Genomic DNA, 23778 nt, shown 5'->3' with positions numbered 1-23778 from the left:
ATCAGAGAGCTTTAGAAAATGTTAAGATGACAATGAGTCACTGTTGCTCAAAGCTCCTGAGCGTCTTCAAACAACAAGCTAAATGTGTGCAGATTAGGTATAAAAGGGAAAGAATTTTACAAAAACATCTGAAAATTACACATGTTTGAAACACCATCTTGTACAGTTGCAAGCTATCTCCCCAAATTGTGTTCCGAATCACATTTCACTGCATTCTTAGTTTGGATAAAATGTTTTTTTCATTTTTCTAAAGAAGTTCATTTTTTGTTATTGTTGTGAGATGATGATGTCGTAGTAAAGGCTTCCAGTTTGAAAAATCCACAAAGTCTACATATGGAGGTAAGAGGGATGGATGGGGACATAAGTCAGTAACATGACCCCAGAGACAAAGACTCACATCCCCTGTGGGGCCATCATTGTAGATTTTGTTTTCAATTATTAACATTACTATTATCTGGTTTTGACTTATTGTTTGGTTAAGTTTAAATATGAAAATTATGCGGTGAGGTTTAGAAGAAAAAAAAAAAAATCACAATTAAAAGTACATGTTTAATTTAGTTAAGGCACCACAAACGCTCGGTGAGGTTCAGAAAAATATGACTCTAAAATATGAACCTTTGATTACATGTATAAAGCTACATGTATATACATGCTGATTCTAGCCATTTTTGGGGTCCATCACAAACAAACATTATCCAGCAGAAAATATGTTTCCCTCCAAATGTAATTGAGAATTCAGTTTAATTGTATAGGGATGTAATTTTTGGCAGACAGCGCTGATGGCTAACAAAACAACATAAGTAGTCATTTGGATTCGTGTTTCTGGAGACCTGACAGATGTGAGGCAAATATTCACCATCCATTTAGTTCTTTTTTTTTTTTTGCTCTTAAGCAGCTCCTCTGCAAAAAAAACATCTAAAAGCTCCACTATGTTCACCAGCTAGTCTGCTGCTTGGTGCTGGACAGGTAGACCAGGTGGTGGGATTAACAGGGCTTTCACCAAAACAGCTGCCTGCTGGTTGGTAAGATCGGTGAGACTGAACCATAACAGGGGAGCTGTCATAAAACCAGGGGGCTCAGAATAACTGCACATTTGGATGATGACTTTCTATGGGTTGATGACTTTCTATGGGTTGATGACTATGAGTGTCTCCTTCACATCACACACAGTCACTGATCCATTGGTTATATTTTTAAAACGAGCAGTGATTACAGTTGTAAGTCAAATCAGAATTCTGCTATTACACTGTTGTTTAAAATGTGCTGCTATTTTTCATTTCTGGGAATCAGAGGAACCGACCAATGACAGCCCAGTGTAGCAGTGTTTGTGCTGATGTCTGACTGAAGGAGTAAGAAGACAATAACAGGTTATATAGCCCAGTTAAAATACATTTTCTCACATGAATGCCTGTTGAACTTCTCCATGCTGCATTAAATGAGTGAAATAAAAACTGTGGACAGGCAGTGCCAGACTACATTAGCAGCACCTTTTACTGCATTCCCTATTGTTGTCTTTAAAGCTTTCATTTATCCATTATAACTGGAATGTGTCCAGGCTATGCAGCTATTTGTGTGTGATGTGAGTGTCTACCCAGAGTGGCAGTAACATTACATTCAAAATCACACTCAGGACCTTCCAGGTGTCCCTGTTAGAGGATCTGATGATAAAGACCTAATTAAAAAGTTCATCACTGCTCCAACACAAAGCAAGGATCTGACAGACAGTAATGATCCAATCCAGAGGTGTCCATGTTAAGCATCATCAGGCTTGGCTTTTTAAAAACATGATATTATAGGATAATAAAAAAGTCATATTACTCCAGCTATTTGGGACAGTTTTGAGCTGATATCAGAATGATACTGTATTTAGATTCTGGTGCAGGAACAGCCGACTACAGATGTCGTCTCAATTTTCATTTTCAGCGTTGGTGCAGGCCGTCTTATCAACAGCGATTCAATGTCAAAATATTTGCTGGGAGCCAAACAAAGCAGTGGGGTGACAGTGTTTCAACAGATGGTACATTATTCTGCTCGGTGGCGACTGCTTTAACACATGCTGGTTTTCATGCCACCATCTGCAGATTACTGCTGCTGGCACAGGAAAAGTTTGCAGCACAAACTTCTAGTTCTACCTTTATTTATACAGAGAAGCCTGGCCGAGTGTCTGGTGCGTGCTGTTATACAGCAATGCCCTTTTGGCAGGTACAGTGAAAAATAATCAAATAATGTGAAAAGAACAGACACAAACAGAATATCAACAGAGCAGAAGCTTAGATAATGGCAGATACAGAGTTGTTATTGTGATTACACTGATCAGCCACAACAATAAAACCACCTGCCTCATGTTGTGTGAGCTCAGACCAGTCATGCCATGGACACAGCATGACTGGCATGTTGGCAGCAGATCACTTAGATCCTATGGGTTGTGGGCGGGGAACCCATGGACTGAGTTCGTTCCAGCCCATTCTATGGATGCTCAGTCGGACTGGGATCTGGGGAGTTTGGAGGCCAAGTCAACAGCTTGAGCCCGTTGTTATGTTTCCCTGCAGAACACTGCTTTGCAACAAGGTGGTCGATGCTAAACACTTCATCTGTCGGTGGTTTTAATGTTGGGTCTGATCAGATGTTTCCATTTCTATAAGGACTTGCGTGTTATTCCACATGATCTCTTTATTAGTGAAAGCAGATTTTTTCTAAAGCGGGTCAGGTGGCGTTATGAAGTTCAGCATGGTCTTACATTCACTTTACACCAGTGTTCCAGCGCTGCATAAAAAGGATATAAAACAGTAATTTTCAGAAGACATTTTTATGTAAATACATTCAAATGGGTATTACATCTGTATGCAGTGCAATTATCTCCAGTAATGACCCAAAGAGCTGCATGAAAGAAAGGAATAAAAGTGGAGGCAGCAGTATGTCTATGTTGACATCCAAACAGTCTCGACCCAAGAGTAAAAAAAAAATACATCTCAGAGTAAAGCTGAATTTAAAGTCCAAGCATTGATCACAGGTTGTCGATAAGATATTTAAACGTACATTTCTCATAGAGCTGTGAACCAACATTTCTATTTTCTCTGACCCTGTCACAGTGGACATATTATGATTATAATCTCTGGATCTTTTGAAAAGTGTGAATTTTGATTTATTTGCATCAAGGACCAATTTAATTAGGTAATGAATGCAGAGTTAATGAGTGTCTATAATTGCAGTGCATTACATTATAGTTTCAATTTACTGCTAATGTCAAAGATGCAAGACAGAATACAATCACTTCAATAAATGTGAGGAAAAGGTGATTGAAGAACTTTGGAAGCTTTAATCTGAATGAGATCAAAGTTTAGATTTTATGTTATATAAAAACCAACTAAAGACATCATGGCACGTCATTTTTTCATGTATATGTGTACAGTATATGGTTGTGTATCTACTCTTACATGTAAAAGCACGTCAACATCAACTCTAGTGAACTGTACACACATTTTATTTATTTGTCTCTACTTTTTTTGTACAGCATTATTACATGAAAAATCTATTTTTCTGGCTTGGCTGGCAGTCCCGACAGTTCCTGTCTCTTGGACAGATGTAACTGTGAATGTAATTTCCCTGTAAGGGATTAATAAAGTATTATTGATTGATTGATTGATTGATTGTTCTGTGCTGTGTGCAGCACAACTAATATTGCAGAGTTTATCAATCCTCCCTTCTTTAATAATTTAGCCCTGGGGTTGTTTAATTCAGTTTCAGTGCTGGTCTTTACATGTCACAGTGCACCGCTGCTCTGACAACACACAGCTGGCGACTATATTACTGCTTCATCTGATGATTTCTGATCACAGGACTTGAAGTTTTGTGATGTCAAAGTCTACTTTATAGTCTTACGTAAATACACAATAAAGTTGGAATCGGTGCAACAAACGTCTTTTGTAGAAATGTGACAATTATGCTGATGATCAAAACCTATGAGCTTATGAACAGTTAGCATTGAGTGACTTGAGATAGGGAAGTAGCAGCACTGTTGCCTCGCAGCAAGAAGGTCACCGGTTCGCGTCCCGGTGGGGGCACCGGAATCTTTCTGCGTGGAGTTTGCATGTTCTCCCCGTGCAGCGTGGGTTCTCTCCAGGTTCTCCAGCTTCCTTCCACACAGTCCAAAAACATGTTGAGGTTAATTGGTGATTCTAAATTGTCTGTAGGTGTGAATGTGAGTGTGCTTGGTTGTCTGTCTCTAAGTGTAGCCCTGTGATAGACTAGTGACCTGTCCAGGGTGTCCCCTGCCTTCTCCCTAAGTCAGCTGGGATAGACTCCAGCCCCCCGTGACCCGAGTGAGGATTAAGCGGTGCATAGATAATGGATGGATGAAAGTACAAGTAGCAGAGGAAGCTGTAAGTAGTGAAAGATGTAAGAAAAGTATACAAAAAATAAGAAAAATAAGGCCCAATATACAGTGTATACTGTGGCAAACATATGCTGTTATAACTGATCGCAATTCAAAACAATAGAAACATTCTAAAAAGTGATCATGCTGAAAGTTAAAAAAATAAAGTTTATGTTTGAATGGCTTTACAGTGTTGGTTTATAGCAAAAGCAAAATCCCACCAAGCATTGAGCATCCACTGAAGCTTCATCTGTAGCCTTTTCTGAAATCAGTACATGAAACAAACAGAAACGCCAGATTGTTTTTTTATGCACTCAAATGGAAAACAAAGCTATCTCTTTGTCTGCAACTCTAAAAAGGCAGGACAACATGTAAATTGTGCACGAGCTGACACTGTCTAATCTTATTAAAGAAAAAAGCGGAACAATGCTGTGTTGTCTGTACAACTGGATATTTCTACTGCAAGATGATTTTTTTAGCAAAACATACATGTTGTTAGTGAACATTCAGTATCTACATATTTCCCAGGCATGTTATTTAACAGCGTTTATGTTTCCTTTAGGTTGGCAGAGGAACATCATGCAGAATGTTTCGACTGAAAATACAGGCGATGCTGTATATTTTATGATTGCTGCAGAATTAAAAGGCTTAACGTCTGCAGCCTGTAATGCCTTAAACACATCAGCAGTGTCTGTTTAAACACAGCAACATATCTGTTGAAAGCTGATACAGAAATCACAACAGAGTCCATAGGGCTCGTCTTGTAGGAACTTCCAAGTCATGTTGGCAGCACTGACTCTAGCTGTGCATTCAGTCCTTTAATACCCAAATACTAAACAGTGTTTATGTTCCTCTGCTTCTGGCTGCTGCCCAGATTCTTTTTACTGCCAGTTCAGGAGTAAACCAGGAGCCCCATTTATTAACTGATTATAACAAAACTCAGTTAAAACACTTGATGCAATTTTAAAACAACTATTTCTACTTTGAGTTCATACTGTTAGAAGTTTTTTCTACCTCTATCTGGGGGGAAAAAAATGTTATTTTGTTCAAGTTCTGTTTGAAAGAGTTTGACCAGCAGAGTTTCAAACAGTCACCAAAACTGCAACAATCCTGTGAAAGTGTTGAGTCGAAGAAAAAAATCAATACAGCCTCGATTGTAATCCTCTGCACAGAAAGACTTGTATTTTGGGAAATGTGTATGTGGGTGTGTGTGTGTGTGTGTCTGTTTTTTTTTACCAGTTATATTTCACTAGAAGGTAAGTAAGAATCCATATTTTTAAAGCATGTGCAAACAGTTTTTTCCAGTAGGAAGGAAAGCATGTACCCAATCATGTCACTCTGGCATTAAGCTTTATGAAATCACTGCATTCATCACATCAGATAGCAACAAAACAATAAACTTGTATGAGGAAGGGATTTTAGGAAAGAGCACAAATGTAAGAATGACAAAGCCTGGTCTCAGTGTGAATGTTTCACTACAGAGCAGGTGTGAGAGAACACAAATAACTGAGAAAGCCCGAGACCACAGAGCACACCTTATGATCAGGTTTGAAATCAAGAACAAACTGTACGGGTTCCCCATCGGGACCGCAAAGGGAAAGGAAAAACAGTAAAGGTTGCTGTGAGAGCACACAGTGGAACTTTGTGGAGATAAAGTAATTTTTTATTTTTTTTCAAGTTGAGAGCTGCCACAACTCCAGACGAGACATCTCTCCTAGGGGTGTAAAAACTCAACAGACTCTGTGGGTCGACTGCTTCTCTCAGCCCTTTGTCGTCTGTGAAGCAGCTGCACATTTTAAATCTACACAGAGCAGTCTTGTTTCTTTGGTTTCCACGCAAGAAAAATAATTTCCTTACTGAAGATCAATGCGCTTGAACAGATTTTAAATGCCTACTTGGGATCCCAATATAGCACATAAATTGAGCATTCAGTTAAGATGGAATGTGTCTAAGGGCAACACGAGGTATACTCATTATCTGTGTATGAATCACATTCTCCCGAGGGGTCAAATCAATTTTATTTCTATAGACTGATTCACTACTTCAACTCTGTGTGGCCATTTAAATCCCAAAAGACTGCCATGCAATATGGAAAAAATGCAGCTCTGCCGGCTCTGTACAAATCACAGAACTGCCTCGGAGGACTTTGTAATCTGTACCAAACCTCCGTGCCTATCTGGCTCAAGACTGAATTTGGATAAAGAAAAACGCCACGTACCCTCTAAAAACCCTGGGATAGATACACTTCAACTGGAAAATGTACTTACAGTTAACTAAAATAACTAAATGACAGGATGTGGTTTGAATGAGGGAGATGTCGAGAAAGTTCAAGGTGGCCTGGACCCCCAAAAAACTCCTGTTTGTTACTGCTGAAGGTTTCTGTGATCACAAATATAAACCTGTGTCCATCCTGACACATAAACACTATCACACTGTTGTCTGTCCTCAGTGTGGGTGAGGCCAGGTGGGGAAATTTAAAAAGTTGTTCTAAGAAAGTAATTAGAAGTTCTAGAGGATGTTTTTTTTTTTGTTAAAAGAACATTGTTAATGAGATTTTGTATCATTTTGCTGCTCTATAATGTATGTTCTCTTGCTGCCTGATTCAGATGCCCTCCCAGTATGGACCTCTCACACCTTGCTGTGGAGCGGTATCATCCATTCTGATCATCCATGAACAGAAAGTAAACCTGAGAACACCTTGTGGTTGTGTGTAAACCCTCTGGCGGATTTGTCATCTTGGAAATATACAAATATATAATGAAGTCCACACAGTGACAGGCTGTATTTGAAACCCAAACTATGATCCTTTTCTAAGCCTAACTAAGTACTTTTGGTGACTACACCTCATCAAACACTGACTAAAAAGCCAAGTAAACAGACTGAAAAACAGCAGGTCAAAGTGAAAGTCAAACTGAGATGACTTCAGTAGGAAAAAACATGAATAATTCATGAGTAAATAACTAATTCCACTGACTTATGTTACCATCCAACCCTTCCAACCTCCAAATGTGGGCTTTTGTTCCATTTTGTGCTAAATCGCGGCTCCACCATCATTAATTAAGGCGATAACGGAGCTCCATTAAATAAGGCAATAACGTCCTACTGAGCGTACCAGAGGGTGGAGAAGGTCCCAACTGGTCCATATGTAAAGGAATGATCTGCGATAACCACGAGCCCTGTAATGGGCTGATAACATCCAAAAGAACTTATCATATAAGGAAAACATTTAAATGACCATTTATACACAGTCCAGAAGTAGAATGCAGGAGCTTAATATAGCACAGATGTTTTTGGTTTAAAAACAACTTGATTAGGGAAAGATCAGGCTTTGGGTTCCCAAACAGGACCTTCATCTTCATGGTTTCAATAATAAACATGCGGCTAAAGGGAGAGTCGTGGTTACATGATGGTTTAGAACAGAAACAAACAGCAGTCCACCTCGCTCAAGTCTGATGTTTTGTCGACCCATTCATCCACCCCGACCTCCTCTACACGGACTCTGTGGACCTCTAGCAACATCAACTCATTCCCTCCTTTGGTCCTATCATAATTAGAATCAGAATCAGAATCAGCTTTAATGGCCAAGTACGTACACAACATACAAGGAATTTGGTTTCGGCTGTTGGTGTCGCCCTAGGAATTTGCACGAATAATAGAAATAGGAAAATTAATAAATAAAACAACATAAAGTAAAATAACTAAAGAAAGAAAAGAATAAAATACAATAAATATTAATAAAAAATAAAACAAGATAATAAGACAAATATATACAAGAATTTACACATTTAGTAGAAAAAATTATTATCACCAGAGGAACTCTTTCTAGTAATAAGCTTTTTTTTTAAAGGGAGAAAAGTCTTGTGTTTTTGCATTCTTGGCCCTAACTTGTTTTCTATAAAGCTGGTTTGTGTGAGTCTTCCACGTCACATTCACTACACTCCTGTTGTAACCCTTTCATTAGTCAGTTTTGTTGATCAGTTTTCAGCAGGACAACATTAATGAGAGCTGCAAATTCATTTGTGGCTCAAAGTTAAAATAACTCTTGTCTAAGAAACATTAACAAGAATACCACCAGTTTTCTGACGGACTTTGTCTTTCTGGATGGTCCAGCTTTCTTTCTGCATCTGTCTCTTTCTGTTGTTTACTTTTTGAGTAAACCTGTTTAACCATCAAAGAGGAAATATCGTTCTCATAGACGATCACAGAATAATCAACCACTGCAGTTAGCTTTCCTTAGATCAGAGTGTGAAATGTAAACAAATCATTCAAGCCAAGAGCAGTCACTGATATTAAAGACGAGCTGCAAATCCTTTTGGCTTTTATTAAGTCTATACAGTCATCAGATTTGTGACTCCTATCAGTCATGTGAGGTAAATCTCCTCCACAGGTCTGCAATCCAGCAATTTTATGAAGAGAAAATGGAAGTAAATTTATATGTAAAACACAATTTGTAAATGGTCTTATCCTGGAATGATTCCAAGATAGCGAAAGAGCTGATGACAAAACAAGCTGTTGACTCTCTCCACTGTCTTTGCTTTGGTAGTAAATGTGTAAGACCCTTTGTTTTGTTCCTTACATCAGTTCAGGCTGTATAGGAGGGCCACCCGCGGACACTGTCATGTGCCGAGACAGCTCCCGTCTCATTATCAATATGGATATCTTCACCAGAGGGCCGACGCCGCGCTGAGATAACAAATAATTCATCTTTGCTGCACATGAAAAATAATTTCAGATGCAGCTGAGTGCACGACAACCTGTAAGTCCTGACAAATTACGGCACTGGCAGCTCAGTCAGTAAACGCGCGCTATTTACAAGTAAACAAAAGAAAAGCTGGGGGTGAAAAATACAGTGCTGAGAGGAATCACATTTCATTTGACTCGCAGCCAGGACACTGTGCCTGGGAGCGCCCCGGCTTGGTCGGGTAATCAACTCTGACTCCCTTCCCCGAAAACAAATAGGTGAGAAGTGAATTGTGTGTACACACAAAGAGACTTTTAATGATGAAGTATATGAAATCCATTATGGATGTTCTCGTTTCCTGCCTCCTGCCCTGAAGAGAGAGCCGTCATTGTGTTGTTTGTGCACCGGGACGAGTGTTGGGTGGCTGGGCCGGGTGTGATTTTAATCAAGCGTATTTTTATCTGTGCGTTATTAATATGCATGGCAGAGGCAATCAGAGAAAGGGAGGGAAGAAATGAGCTGGGAGAAAATGAATGAATCAAATTAGAGAGGCTGAGAACGGGCTATGAAACTGATGCAATGGTGCATGATATGTGTGCAGGTTGAATGCTTTATGGGTTTATGTGAGCAAAATAATGAAGAGATGAGGGGGCATGCGTACTGGGTGTGTGAGGGGAGCATCCACAAACCTATATATATACTATACTGATATCTGATGGTGCACATGCATCTATGGATTTGTGCACTTATCAAAAATACGACATAAAACTGCGCACCAACCAGTTTATGGTAAAAAATCTGCAGCTTTGTAAGTCTACATGATTAAGCTAAAGATGTTCAGATCATCTCCAGAGAGTCTGGTCTGTACGGCACCAGGTTGGACTTACATCACAGGGTTTCAGCTGGGTTCACATAGAAATAAATTTAATATCTGTTCACCAACACTCCACCAAAGACATCAGTAAACCAGAAGGCATAATCTGAACCAGCATTATTTATCGAGTGCCTGAATTTCTTAACATTTATATCACATTTTTGCTTTTCCTTTCAGCAACATATAATAATAATAATTCCTTCCAGTAGCATTAATAAATTACCAAACACAACCTGGGCTTAGATAAACAGCAGACAGTGACTTAACCAGCTACAAAATAACCTATTTATTCAAAGTCTACGTTGGTATTTATGTAACAGATGTCTAGAACAATAAAAGTGGGGATTTCTCTGCTAGCTTTTGCTAGAATAATGTATAACCTTAATGCCTATAGCGTTTAAATACAACTTTAACCCTAGAACACTAACGCTAAAGTAACACTATCACTAACGCTGGGTATATTTTACCCGATATAATAATCTGGATAAAATATAGTTTTCATTAATATATGTAACAGTACAACACTGTATGACAAATTGTAATACTCTTCTTTAATTTCCCGATATACAATATCACATAAAATTAAAAAAAGGGTACCATGGGGGACCCTATAAAAAGGCAGCAAAATTATTGAAAAATCAGGTAATCCTTAACGAGAAATTTCCAAACAGAAAAAATAATGGAGCTGGGAACTTGTTCTTTGGTCCAGCCATTCCTGGGACATGTGAGCCTTGTCTGGTGAAAGCACAGTCTTCCTGCATCACTGACAGCTGTGGCAGAGATTGACAAAAAATGGCATTTTTTGAGAGGGGAAAAATTACCATATTATTTTGACTACTTGAATTTCCTTGGAAAGACTCCATACCAGAACCAAACTGAGCCTTCACCAGACACGGCTCACATGTCCCAGTCCTACAGTTTGTCATACAGTGTTGTACATAAATTGATGAAAACTATATTTTATCCGGAATATTATATCAGGTAAAATATACCCGGCGTTAGTGATGGTGTTACTGCTACTGTTCACTGTGGATGAAATGGGGCGGAGAATGTGGCCAACCTGAATGTTGTTTCCCTTGAAAAGTGCAAAGAGCGCCTGATTTCAACACACAAACACTAACATTGGGTAAATTCCACCCATAAAATATGTTACCCTCTATCACTAACGCCGGGTGAAAATCACCCGAACGCATGCCTCTTGAAAAAACCATAGATGGGAGGTGGGAAACAAACACACCATTAATGACATCAATGAGCAGCCTGAAGCTACCCAAGGACCCATGCAGCTCAGACAGCAGCAACACAATGAAATTCACATGACAAAAATCGTGCGGGTGAAAATCCCCTGGCGTTAGTGTTCTAGGGTTAAAGAGCCTATGCTATGCACATTTACAGATTATTTATTTTAATTCTAGAAGATGCTTTATTGTCCAAAAATACATATTTTTTTCTCATACTGTATACAGGTGTGTATCTCTGTCTAATATTGTGCCCAACATGTTTATATCAATGATGACAGGCTAAAAATAAGAGGCACCTCTCAGTAATTTTGGTTATGACACGGTTTAGTGCTTTGGACTGGTTGGGTCAAGTTTTTATGTTGCAGCCTGATTTGGCAAATCACTGGTGTGAAACTAGATGGTAGTTCATAAGAATGCTGGAAGGACTTGTTCCAAATTCTAAGTACACAGCTTCCAAAAACAAACCATCAGGCTTTGCAAACCAAATTTCTGTTATCACAGAGGCTCACCCGATACAACGAGCTGTAAGGACACTGCGAAAACTGAGGACACAGGTTAAAGAGACACATTTTTGTACTTGTCCCTTGCAAGCATATCACCAGCCTTGATGAAAAAAAATTCAATGAATCTCAGCTTTTGTTCAGCATGAATGTACCGCAGCCATTGTTACACACAGGGGTGAACAAGGGAATAAAGCAGATTTGATTAGGGAGTAGAGCATAGGGAGGGTGTCTCGTCAAACTGCCAATTGAGAGAAAGAAAAAAAAAGCTGATGGAAATAAGCAGGGAGCTGGTGCATAAAACCTTTTTTACATTTACATTGGCCCTTAAAAGCTTTCAGCCTTTCTGTCACCTTCCTCTCTCCCCCCATCCTTATCCTCTCGCCGACCTGACCACGGACAATTTCGCTCAGCGAGGTTTGTCTCCTTTCTGCTTCGCTTCCCTGACATTACAACCCCCACCCCTCACTTCTCCCACTACACTATGTAATTATGATAATTGCTCATATGGGTTTGAGGAAATTGAATTTCCCATTTCGCTCTGGATCCTTTATCCCACCAGTTTCTCTTTGTGCCGCCTCCCCATCACCCTGCTGTTCTCTGCAAGGCCTGGAGTCTGCTGCTTGGACACCCGAACAAATATATGCTTCATGTTTTGCATATGTGGCTTTGGATCATCTCCTGCGAAAAAACAAAGTCTGGCTGATCGGTTGACCCTCCAGTGGGATGTTTAAAATGTGACAGAAGGGAACTATACTCATTGTGAAAGTACAAGGAAAATTTTAATTAATTTCAAAGAAGAGATTAAATACAAGCATGTGTTTCTGGAATCTTCTTTGGTGCCGTTTGATTCAAAATCGAAAAGATGTCACCTGCAAAGGATTTCCATTACTAACACACAATCTGAGAAGCCATCACGGTACATCAGAACTAATAAATGAACACCAGACCCAGCATGGCACCATCCCAGAAAGGTGTTCCTGAGTCACACTTCAGCACAGAGCATTCGCCACAGTACCTGCTCCCTAAAATAGTCGCTGTGACTGCTGCGAAGCTCTCAGGGCCGGGGGAGTTCAATTATTCAAAAAAGGTCTGACGAAAGTCTTGCCTGGCTGACAGGCTGCTGCAGCTGAATCAAACAGCTCTGCCATGCTGCCGTCAGCTGAAAAATCCTCCATCCCCAGAGTCAGCTTTTCAGGAATGAGGAGTGAAAAAAATGGCACAGCTTAATTTTCCTGATTGCTTGTTACACAACCAAGTCCTAATGGGTCGATGCGCCAAGAAACTGACTCAAGAAAGACAGAGCCGGGGTCACGATAGTGGAAATACTAGTGAATACTCTTAGATCATCCATTTATACATCAACAAAGAGGGAATTCATGAGTTTGTTTAAAAGGATTTTGATGCGTTACAACTCCGGTCGTATCTTATTGATTTCTGTTGGTTGTGACTCATACGTCCAAAGTGTGTGAGTCTATAGATGAAGCCTACAAACTGGGCAAAGACCATCAAGTCACGATTCAGCATTAGACTTGGATTCAGGAAGAGGTTGCTTAGCACCACTCAGACTGAAATGGAAGTAGAAACGTCGGGCTTCGTTTCTGTTGCGTCACGTTCGGTAGAGTTGCAGCTGAGAATTTTTAAAACAGGCTCAACAACATCAGTGTCACTGACTGATTGTTAAAAAGGTATTTACTCTAGATTCAGGAAAAGGAAAATTATCTTTGAGTTTTTTTATATCTCATATTGGTCTGGTGATGGGCACAAGAAACCTTCGGCCAAGTCGTGCTTTCTGCGTAGCCCCATGAGTTTCGTCACCCACCCAGGGGGCGCTTTGATTTGTACGTGCTTTGCATTTATGACGTCTAAACACAGTGAGAAGCTCTGAGTTCTCCATAAATCCAAGAATTAATCACATTGACACGTCGTTACAGCCCAATCTGTATCTAGCTGCTACACTATGATGTGTCAAAAGAGCAAAGCCAGCCGTTCAGAGATCCATGGAAACCCCGTGTGGTTGTCTGTGTTCGTTAGGAGGGGCGATGTGACCGCCCGCATAGTGCACCAATTGTAGTATGAATAGAACACAATGTTCGCTGTTCGCTTTCAAAAATCTGCATCATTCATGTGGAAACCATGAGTTTGCCTTTAAGGTATTTAAAAATTCTCCCACGTAACTGCTGCATAGAGCCCAAGGTTGTTCAGTTTGGCTGCATAGTTAGGGAGCTCTTACTGACTGGATTTGAGTTTGTTTTTTAGGTGGAAATAAAAAAAAAAATAATAACCTGGGGCTTAAGGGGTTAAAACGGGACTGATCCATACATGATAACTTCAGTGGAGTGTCTGTAAATTGTAGGGCTTTTTCTACATTTAAGTTGCTTTCAGATGTATACATAAAATCACACAAGTTATAATTTTTTGTTGGCTTTTAGTAAAGTCTTACTGTCTGATACATTTTGCTGCCATTCATAGATCCTACAGATTTTCTGGTTTTTGCGGATTTTTCCATTGGATGATGCAGGTCGGCATCCAAAGGCATGTTTGTTGTCCTCTGACTGCTTGCGTTTCTTTCCTCACGCCACGTCTTTGTAGCAAAGTCAATCCCAGACCTCAAACTTAGCTAGACGAGTGTAATGTATACTGTCCATACAGCACTATATTTATATTACAGGACAGCCAAACTAAAATCTCCTTATCCCCCTTAATTTCCCCTCAACCAGAGAAATCCTTCCATTGTGTAATGGGACATGTTTCACTAAAATACCCCCAAAACCATCAATGAAGCCTCATTTACTGTGGCTTTGGGAATTTCTAACCTTGTAAAAATTCCATTATTCTGCGTATAAATTGAGTTTAACTGTCCAGTGGTGGTTTAAGTGCAGTTTAACAAGCTTGTCTGTCCTCACAAGGATGAATTTCTGAAGAAAATACTTAATGTACCTCAAACTTTGGGGGATTTTTGGAATGAAATTAAAAAAAAGAAAGACCTGTATGATTTAAACTATATAAATGATGTGGCTCAAAGTGAGCGAGCTCTCATGATGGCAGCACGCGGAGGGCAAAAGTGTAAAATCACCTTGCGAAACCCACAGGAAACAGTGTGCATTAGGGGCTAATCACGGCGTAATTGCATGGGGGGCATTAAATGAGCAGTCTTGCATTTTCTGACACTCTATTGACTGCTGGGAGGCGACTCAGCCGGAACGTGTCGTGTGCATAATAAACCATGCCGAACTGAGACCTGACTAATGTGTGGAAACGAAGAATACACCCTTTAGGTCTTGTCTTATTGCTAAATGCCTTTCCACCTGACTTCTCGCTGTGACTCAGCTGCCGGAGAGAGAAGGGGGAAGGCAGGCAGGCCTGTTAAACATTTGCTACGTACCTATGTTTTTTTCATAAGAGGGAATAGAGGGGGTGGGTGAAACACATTTTGCTCATTACTCTGTAGTAGTTTGTAGTGCGCTCTTTGAGCAAAACTGCCCGGGCAGTTACTTTCATGTAATCAACAACCCAGACAGAGGCTGATTTTGCCGCAGCTGGAGTTCCTCATTTGTTAATTGGGCAACTGCAGGTCAGAAAATGCGCTGCTTTTTGCCCTACAGTAGTAGGGGCAGTACAGGAGCAGAAACACTCCAAATATTGAATGAAAATGCTTTTTTTGCAATTTGGTTTAATTACCATAGATTCACCCATCATATAGAGCAACACTTTTTATGAATTATCAGCCATAAAAATTATACTGTAGCTTACCTTAGCATAAAGGAACGGAGAGTGTACAGTTCTGCATGATAAAATTACCTCAACTCTGCTGAGTTGGTGCAAAAGCTGGGGGTTAATAAGTAGAGTCATGCAATGAAAATCTCTTCTTACTTTCCACATACTTCATATATATCAAAACATTTAAGATGGGAGAGAAATTACAACAATTTAAGTGTGCAGTTTCCTAGTTTTTACTGGAGTATGTATTCTATAGATGGGTTTGAATTTTGTCTGTATGTCTGATGACAGTATATAACCATATCTATAGTGAAGGGTTAATTGTGACTGTAATCATCCTCTCCATAATGACTGCTGAGTAGCTCATCTAATAAATCGACTTGGCCGACACATCAGCTGAAATACGCTGATTCCAGACATGTCTCTGCTGCACAGTGCGTCCACCACAGTCGTCCTTGTGCGACGGTCACGGTTTTGATGGTTTCTCATGTGGCAGTTCTCCGTCATGTTTTCAGTTTGTTACATTGTGAGTATTGAACTGAAACAGGATGTTAAAAACATTATATTGCAAATCTAGCTGCAATATCTGTGAAATTGAAGCAACATCTTTCCCCCTAAATTACTCAGCCCTACCAATAAAGGCCAGATACAGCTTCTACAAAGGTGTTGGGCAACCACATGTCATCAGAACAGCCAACATAGCAGGCCAGCAAAATAAAAGCATAACACAGCTACCAGATTTCCTCACTGTGAGGGTCAAGGGTTTAGTGCTTTCCTTTAACCCTTTAACCCTTTTCCTTGGTCCACACTGCACAAAAACTAAAGTAAATAAACGGTTACATGGTAACAGCTTGACCGAGAGCTTGACCGACGATCAGCCTGGTTGGTTATCAGATGCGATATTCATCACTTTGCCAATTATTAATGTTGTTTAAAACTGATTCCAAGTCAAATAAAATGATTTAAAAATGTGCTACTTTGGCGCTGATACATCCCTTAACTCTGTCACTCTGGGCTCCAGCAATGTCCCGCCCACCGCATCTGATTGGATCTACGTCATGTTGAAAAGTTGTAATTAAACATCCATCCATCCATTATCTATACACCGCTTAATCCTCACTAGGGGTCGCAGGGGGCTGGAGTCTATCCCAGCTGACTCAGGGTGAAGGCAGGAGACACCCTGGACAGGTCACCAGTCTATCACAGGGCTACACTTAGAGACAGACAACCAAGCACACTCACAGCAACAGTTAGCAACAGTGCTAACCACTGCTCCACCTTGCAGCCCATTAATTAAACATGTAAAGCATAAATACATAATAGCATTTCAACAATGTTTTGTGTTTTGTTAATTCATCTTAATATCAGTAATCAGTCTCCTTGATTACTAACATCAGTATTATCCCTGAAAAGAACATATTGGACGACCCCTAGTTTGACCGCAACCGTATTGCACTCAAACCTCCTCCTCTGTCATTCCTGCCTCTATATTCACTGCAGCTACCCAATAAAGGAAAACATACCAACACGAAAAATATTTTTTTTTCATAAAAATGTGGGCCAACATGTCACTGTACAGTACATGTGTAGTCATGAGCTGTCAGTTTCTAGGAATTTTTTCACATATTTGATTCTTTTTCAATGCACAGCAACAATGAATGAACCAAAAATAATACTGCTGGTCATCCATTTCTTATATCCATATGGCATATGGGTACATTTTGTCTATCTATACTGACTGCTGAAGTCCCTCAATTCCAATATGGATACAGAACTATATAACATAAGAGGATGAGGACTGTAGGTTTTGTGCTCTCACACTATGAACACGGCCAGCAAGGCACTATGGTATTAAAAGCCTTGATAAAATCCACACCCACCCTTCAATGCCTCATTTTACAAAACCACAGCTGGCACAATATTAAAAACGTACAATGGATTACTTGAAGAAATATTATTACCTAGGGTCATGGTAAAATAATATTTAAGTTGCTTAAATGTTACCTCAATCATTTTTCTTCCTCAAATGATATAAGGGTTTCTAATGTGAAGCTGCCACCCACAGTAAGCACAGTTACTGTCATCAGTCTAAAGCCTGCAGACAGTTTCTGCAGGTTATTACTGCCGTATGACAGCCTATTATCTCTCTATGACAGGCCATTACCTGCACAGAGGAGCTGGGTAATGAAATAGGAAGGAGGGCAGAGAGAAGACAGTGTGCTATCAACAAATCAAACAGATGCTCTTCACACTGAGCCACAGTCATCGAATCCAACACCAGGACTGTGCGTCAGAGTAGGCTAAGCTTTGGTACTCTGGGTTCAGGATGCTGGGTGATTTTTGTCCTCACGCTGCATTCAGGGGAAGCAACGCAGGGAAAAGCCTTCTGAAGTCAGCAGGATTTAAATTAAAGCAGGATTTCTTTAGCCTGAACTGATGGGGAGAATTAACTCTGCCGCATTTTGATTGATTGGATCTGTCGGCTGTTTGTAACCAGATGACGGCTGGATCGATGGCGGAGATGAGAATGATTCCCATGTTAACAACTTGGCATTTATGTCATCAAGACGGTTACATGATTGCAGAGTTGGTGGTGTGAGTATTAGAATGCTATACATTGACAATATAGCATCATATTCCATTAAAGTGTGTATTTATCTCGACTGATCAACAGTGTGTGGCTGATGTGAAGCATCCATATTGGTTTCCTGGTACTTCCATACTAGTGAGCACAAAGACGGACAAAGGGCTGCACAATACGTCATTTCAGTATTGACACTGTGATGTGTGCATGCAAAATATTCACATTGCGGAAACTGCGATGTGAAGTGAGGCAAACGAAATCAAACACATCATGCTAGAACTTGTACGACTCAACGGCTAATCAACAAGAGAAGTCTGTCTGTTGGAACGTCATTAACTCTGGTTTAAAGGCTCTTGGACGTTTATTTACGAGACACTCAGTCGACATGCAGGCTCCACATGTGCAGCAAAATGAGTGAGGAAAACAAGAGAAGCACGGAAAAGGGCGGTTTGGTTGCAACAATGCAAAAGCAACTTCAGTTATAGGGCTGCATAATTAATGGAATATTAGCCACAATCACAACTTTGGCTTCCCTCAATTAAGTGGACACAACATTGACATTTACAATGCTCTGCTCATAGAAAACAGGCCATGTAGACAAAGTCACTTAGTTTCAACTTGGGTAAATCTGACACTGGAACGCCTCATTTCGCTCTTTTCAGAATCATTTTGGTCACACACCTGTCTGAGCTGCAGCGCTGCAGTAACTGAGTGGTGACTAGAGGCTTATGTGAGGTTAGGGAACATAACTAAATTGTAGTGTCTGTCAAAAAGCAGATGTGCAGCAAGGGAATTCACAAAGAAGCGTATTTTACATCTTATTGAAAGTGCTACAAAATATATTAGAATAGAAAATTATTATAAATGCTAATATTTGTCAATGAATACTTGTGAAAAACAGGCGAATCATGACCCCAATTTTGATCAAAAGGATTGTGATTATCATTTTGGTGATAATCTCGCGTCCTGGTCAATTGTATGGGAGTACTTTGGCTACAGAAGGGACAATGTTGACTACAAGCAGGTACACTTTTGGCAGTGTCTTCCAGTTGTTGTCCCCACATGAGGCTACAGGACCAATTAAGCACCACAAAATTTGAGAGGAAGCCACAGTAAAAAAATTAATTTTCACATCTCTTCATCAGCATATGAAAAAGGTCCCAAACTCTTTGTAAAAGGTTTTCACAGTAAAACAAAAAACATTATTCTGCTTTTTTTTATTAGTATTATTATTTTATTTTTTATGGAGATTTAGTCCTCCACACAATCACCCTAACCATTCTAGAAGGTAATTTTTTTTCCCAAATAAAGTTATTTTTGTCATTTGATGGAAGTTCCTGTATTTTTTTAAGATTGTGGCAGAAAAAACGAGACATCACAATGTCAGTTTTTTCTGCTATCATTTTTTTGAGGAATTTAAATCTTCCTGGTCAGAATTATGACTTAAAATCTGACATTACCAAACATTAACAAAATAAAAACAATTCTGGAACTAATTCAATGCTGATGCCAAAATGATGCTGTAGGGATTAGCTGTGTTATGCTAAGCTAGGCTAATCTCTTTGTCTTCACTAAATCAGGGAACATCAGTGTGCTAGCACTGTCATTGCGAGCATGTGAATATTAGCGTTTAGCTAAAACCAGCAGTGGGATTAAGTGAAGCCTCACAGAGGTGTTCTCTAGCATTGTCAAGCCTGGCATCCTCCTTAGATAGAGGAGCCTTGTAAGATTTAAATCCTTATTATTAACCATAATTTCAATTAAGCTCGATGCATTTCTGTACTTTTTCACCAAAAAAACTCTATTATTTTTTAGCAATAAAGAAATTCCTTACTGCCAGTTTACCGTCTGTTTACTTTTATATGAAACCCTGTCGAGCTGAACTGATCCATAGATTAAAATAACAGAGAATGTCAATAATGAATCTTTATTAAATAATGTATCTGTCAAAATTACAGATATTCAGTTGTTTTGCTTCTCAAATGTAAGGATGAACAGTTTTTTTTAAATGTCTCGTGTCACTGTAAACTGCCTGTTCTTGTGGTTTGAACATCATTTTTAAGAAACTGTGCTGGGTATTTTTCCCATCTCCGGTTTTAGGGATGCTGATGTTTACTGCTTTTCTCTGAAAGTGACCTGTCTCTCATAATGAAGCAGACTTCTTAGAAAACCAAATGAAAAGAAGAGACTGCAGAGCTCAAATAAACAATGTAAATGCATCCTGGCCTTTTGCTCAACGCACAGCTTTCAAAGACAGAAGAAAACATCAACATTCATTTTTCATTCTGCAAAGGGCCAAAAAATTGCGCAGAGAGAGAAAAGAACATAACCAGGCTGATGCAGATTTATACTATTAATAATCTCAGCTAATTTACAGTTCATCAAAATGTTCAGCATTCTGAAAATTGTACTTTTTGGCACCAACTAATGCAGTTTCATATTTGAGGGCGGCTCTGATTGAATAGCGATAATCAGAGTGAGGAGCAATCAGCAATCAGAAGCATTCTTCCAGTTTGTTTGTGCATTTCTGAGAGTGGGAGGATTTATTTGTTGCTTCTGATGCTTCAATTGAATTTCATTTCATTACCCAGAAGTCTGGTGCAGCCTTGGACAACAGCGGTGTATTAATATGAACAACACCTGACTGTTAACAGAAGCACACGTAGACACAAACATGTCCCACATTACCACACTCTCAGACCCTGAGCTGGTTTACATGCATGCATCAGTTTGCCAATATGTAAGATCAATACTGGCATATCATGTAGTCCAATTTGTAGCCTACAGTTAGTCGATATGGTTTTATGTATCACAGGACTAGAGCCTCGTATTAGTCTCAATGCTGCCTCAGAGAGTTTTACATCTTGAGAGGCGTAATAATTAAGGAGCATGAAATATTCTAAGTTAATATAAATATATAAAAATCTAAATCTATCATTCCATTCAGCATCTCCATTAGCCCCGTCTCACCCTGAGACTCACACGAGCTGGAGGAAACTAAATAATCACACACAAACACAGTCCTGCCTACTAATTCAGCGCTGGCGAGTGATAAGTAGAGAACTGGACAGCGATGCTGCTGATGAGATAAAGATTTGCGAGATCTGGTGAATCCCAAACAGCCCGATCACCAGCTCCACCACAGCCTCATCCACCCTCCTCATCTCTCCGTCTCTCAGTCGCTGCTCCCTCTTTGTCTTCATCTGCTTTTTTTTTTTCCTCTCTTCACTCATTTTTTTTTTACACACTCTCTGTGTGAATATGCTCCTGACCAGTTTGGTGGGTCTGGAGCCTCCCCAGGGTGTTTAAGCAGGGCTCTAATGGGATGCTGTCAATATGAAAAATCTGAGAATTTCCATGTTTGAATTTCTTTGAAATCAGCCTGCTTGGGGAATACCTAACAATGACTTTTCAGTGCAGAATGACGACTAGAGCGCAGCACAAACCCAGTGAGAAGCGTTACCCTGACAGGGTGGATGCTGTGAATGGGGACTGTATAATACAGATTCCTGATAGCTGCATCTGTGTGATAAAATCCACATTTTTTCCAAATGCTGGAAGCCAGAATTACCTCCAGATGGAACGCATTTTCATTTAGACAGATTTCAGGTAGCCTTCTTTTTTATTTATCTGACTGCTGCAGCAAGTACTTACTATACATGTTACCATGATCAAGAAAATAAGATGTGATGTCTTTGTGTTGGACTGAACAGGAAACTTGTACATTATATTTGTTGTAAACGTGGTTCTAACAGAGCTCAGTGGCCCACTGGGGGGATGATGTTCTCACACAAAGAGCTTTAAATGAATTTATGTGAATTGTGTAAAGTCAAAGATGGTGTGTTATTTCTGTGACAGCGCCTCCCCTCTCCAAGCCCACCTCACCCCACGACTTTTCTCTAATGGGGACTCTGAATGATGCCGGGCGAACAGAAAGGGAACACGGTACCTCCTCGAACAGCTCCAGGCTGTACGTGTTGTCGTCATCCGCGAAGAAAACCACCCCGGTGTCCCGCCTGCTCCGGTGCTGCCGGAGCCACGCGAGAGCCACATTCCTCTGTTCGGTGGCGCGTGGCATCCCGGCGCGCTTGAACCTGCGGGGAGTGAACACATGCAGGTGCGTGTACGGCACGCCGCACCGGGCCAGGAAGCGCGCCACCAGCTCCGTGCGCGCCGTCGAGTCCTCTACTACGATCCAGTGGAACCGGGGCACCTGGCGGAAGGCGTGGGCCAGCCGGGTCAGCTCCGCTTTCTGCACCGGGCGGGTGTAGGTCGGAGTGATGGCGTAGATGACCGGCAGGGCGGACTGGTTCTGGGCGCCACCGACCCCCGGTGCGCCGGTTCGGGCCGCCCGCTGCGCCCTGCCGGTCCCACCGGCAATTGGAGCCCGGATTGTCCTTTTACTGTCGATATCGATCATGATGATGACAATCAGGACCCAGGGCAGCAGGATGAAGAAGCGGCTTAGAAACACTGATTTCATGGCGAGTGTGAAGTTGCCGTGCGCCCTCTCTTTCACTCACTCCATCACAAACAGAAAGGAACGACCGACCGCAACTCCGAAAGCCTCCTTTTTATATCCCGTAACCTCACTCTGCACAACCAAACAACCAAAACCAGCGAGTTGAGTCCATTCCAAACTATGTAAAGCTCAGAACCATCCGCTGCGTCCCCCGTCCCGGCGGGACCGTTTCCCCGGAGCCCCCCTCCTCCTCCTCCTGCTCGGCTCTCGGATGGGACTTGTGTACTTCTTCGTCGTCCTGCCCTCCTTCGACTCACTCTCTCGCAAGCCCCGTTAAATTCCCATGTTCAGCCGCCCTTAAGTGCGTGTTTTCCAGAGGAGAAAAACAAGCCGGAGCGGTCCTCCCTGCAGCAGGCGCTGACAAGCCTCCGATGTGCGCCGCCGAGGAGCATCACTTGGCGAGGACGGAGCGCTGCTCTGAGTCTGAGGATAATAAGGCAGGAGGGGAGGAGCAGGTGCAGAGCAGAGGAGGGGAGACGGGATAGAGGAGAGAACCTGGGGAGGCAGAGAGAGACATAGAGAGAGAGGGGGGAGGAGAGAGAGAGAGGAGGGAGAAAGGCCTTGTTGTGCGCATCAGTGTCCGCTGAGAATTAACCCAGCTGATAGAGAGACACAGGGAGAGAGAGAGAGAGAGAGAGCAGCCTGTGTCTCTCCTGCTGTGTTTGTCAAGAATAAATTATTAAAGTAAAATAGGAGGACTTGATTTGAGAACTCGCGGGACGTGCAGGTCTGGATCCTCAGGGGGCCTCCAGGGGCCCTACATGGCCACAACGACAGAAATGCGCATTTTAGAAACAGACCAAATGCAATTGTGCTTTTCATTATCACGCCCGTTCTTTGCTTTACGGCTGTAAACATTAATTGTTTCATCATCAATACATCTGACAATTATTTTCTTTAAAAAATGATCAATTGCTTGATATTTAAAATGTAAATAGACACATATAAACACTGTTGCCCATAAAGCTGGAATAAAAATGTGTTATTTAACCTTTACTCATGAAATGATTGTGACCATGTGATGTATTCTTGATAAAGTGTGTATGTTCTCAAAACTTTATGGATATCACAATGTACATATCACAGTAAAAATCAAACCACAATTAACTTTTGCAAACTGTGTTTTCAGGCTTAAACTAAATTGGGGATGTTGAACAACAGGATTAAAGGTTTTGTTTCAGTTTTTCAACCTTGGTCCCTTTAACAGGAAACGTATATTTGAGGGGATTTCATACATAAGAATGTCCAGTATTACTCTTTGAAATGTCACTCAGTCATTAATAT

The 23778-nt window shown here is 40.8% G+C and overlaps 1 protein-coding gene across 1 annotated transcript in view; it reads right to left on the bottom strand.

The window, feature by feature from the left end:
• Positions 1–22455, bottom strand: part of b3gat2 (beta-1,3-glucuronyltransferase 2 (glucuronosyltransferase S)) — a gene marked incomplete at its 3' end in the record, with an annotated part of 26732 nt that extends 4277 nt beyond the window's left edge. The window contains exon 1 of the mRNA XM_008290561.1: positions 21922–22455. Coding sequence (XP_008288783.1) covers positions 21922–22455 — 534 coding nt within the window. The remainder of the gene's footprint in view (positions 1–21921) is intronic.
• Positions 22456–23778: the final 1323 nt, after the last annotated feature.

This window comes from Stegastes partitus, unplaced genomic scaffold, assembly GCF_000690725.1.
Source record: "Stegastes partitus isolate 25-593 unplaced genomic scaffold, Stegastes_partitus-1.0.2 Scaffold683, whole genome shotgun sequence".
Lineage (NCBI taxonomy): Eukaryota > Metazoa > Chordata > Actinopteri > Pomacentridae > Stegastes > Stegastes partitus.
Note: the sequence above shows the minus strand (reverse complement) of the source record. Positions and strands in the feature narration are given on the sequence as shown.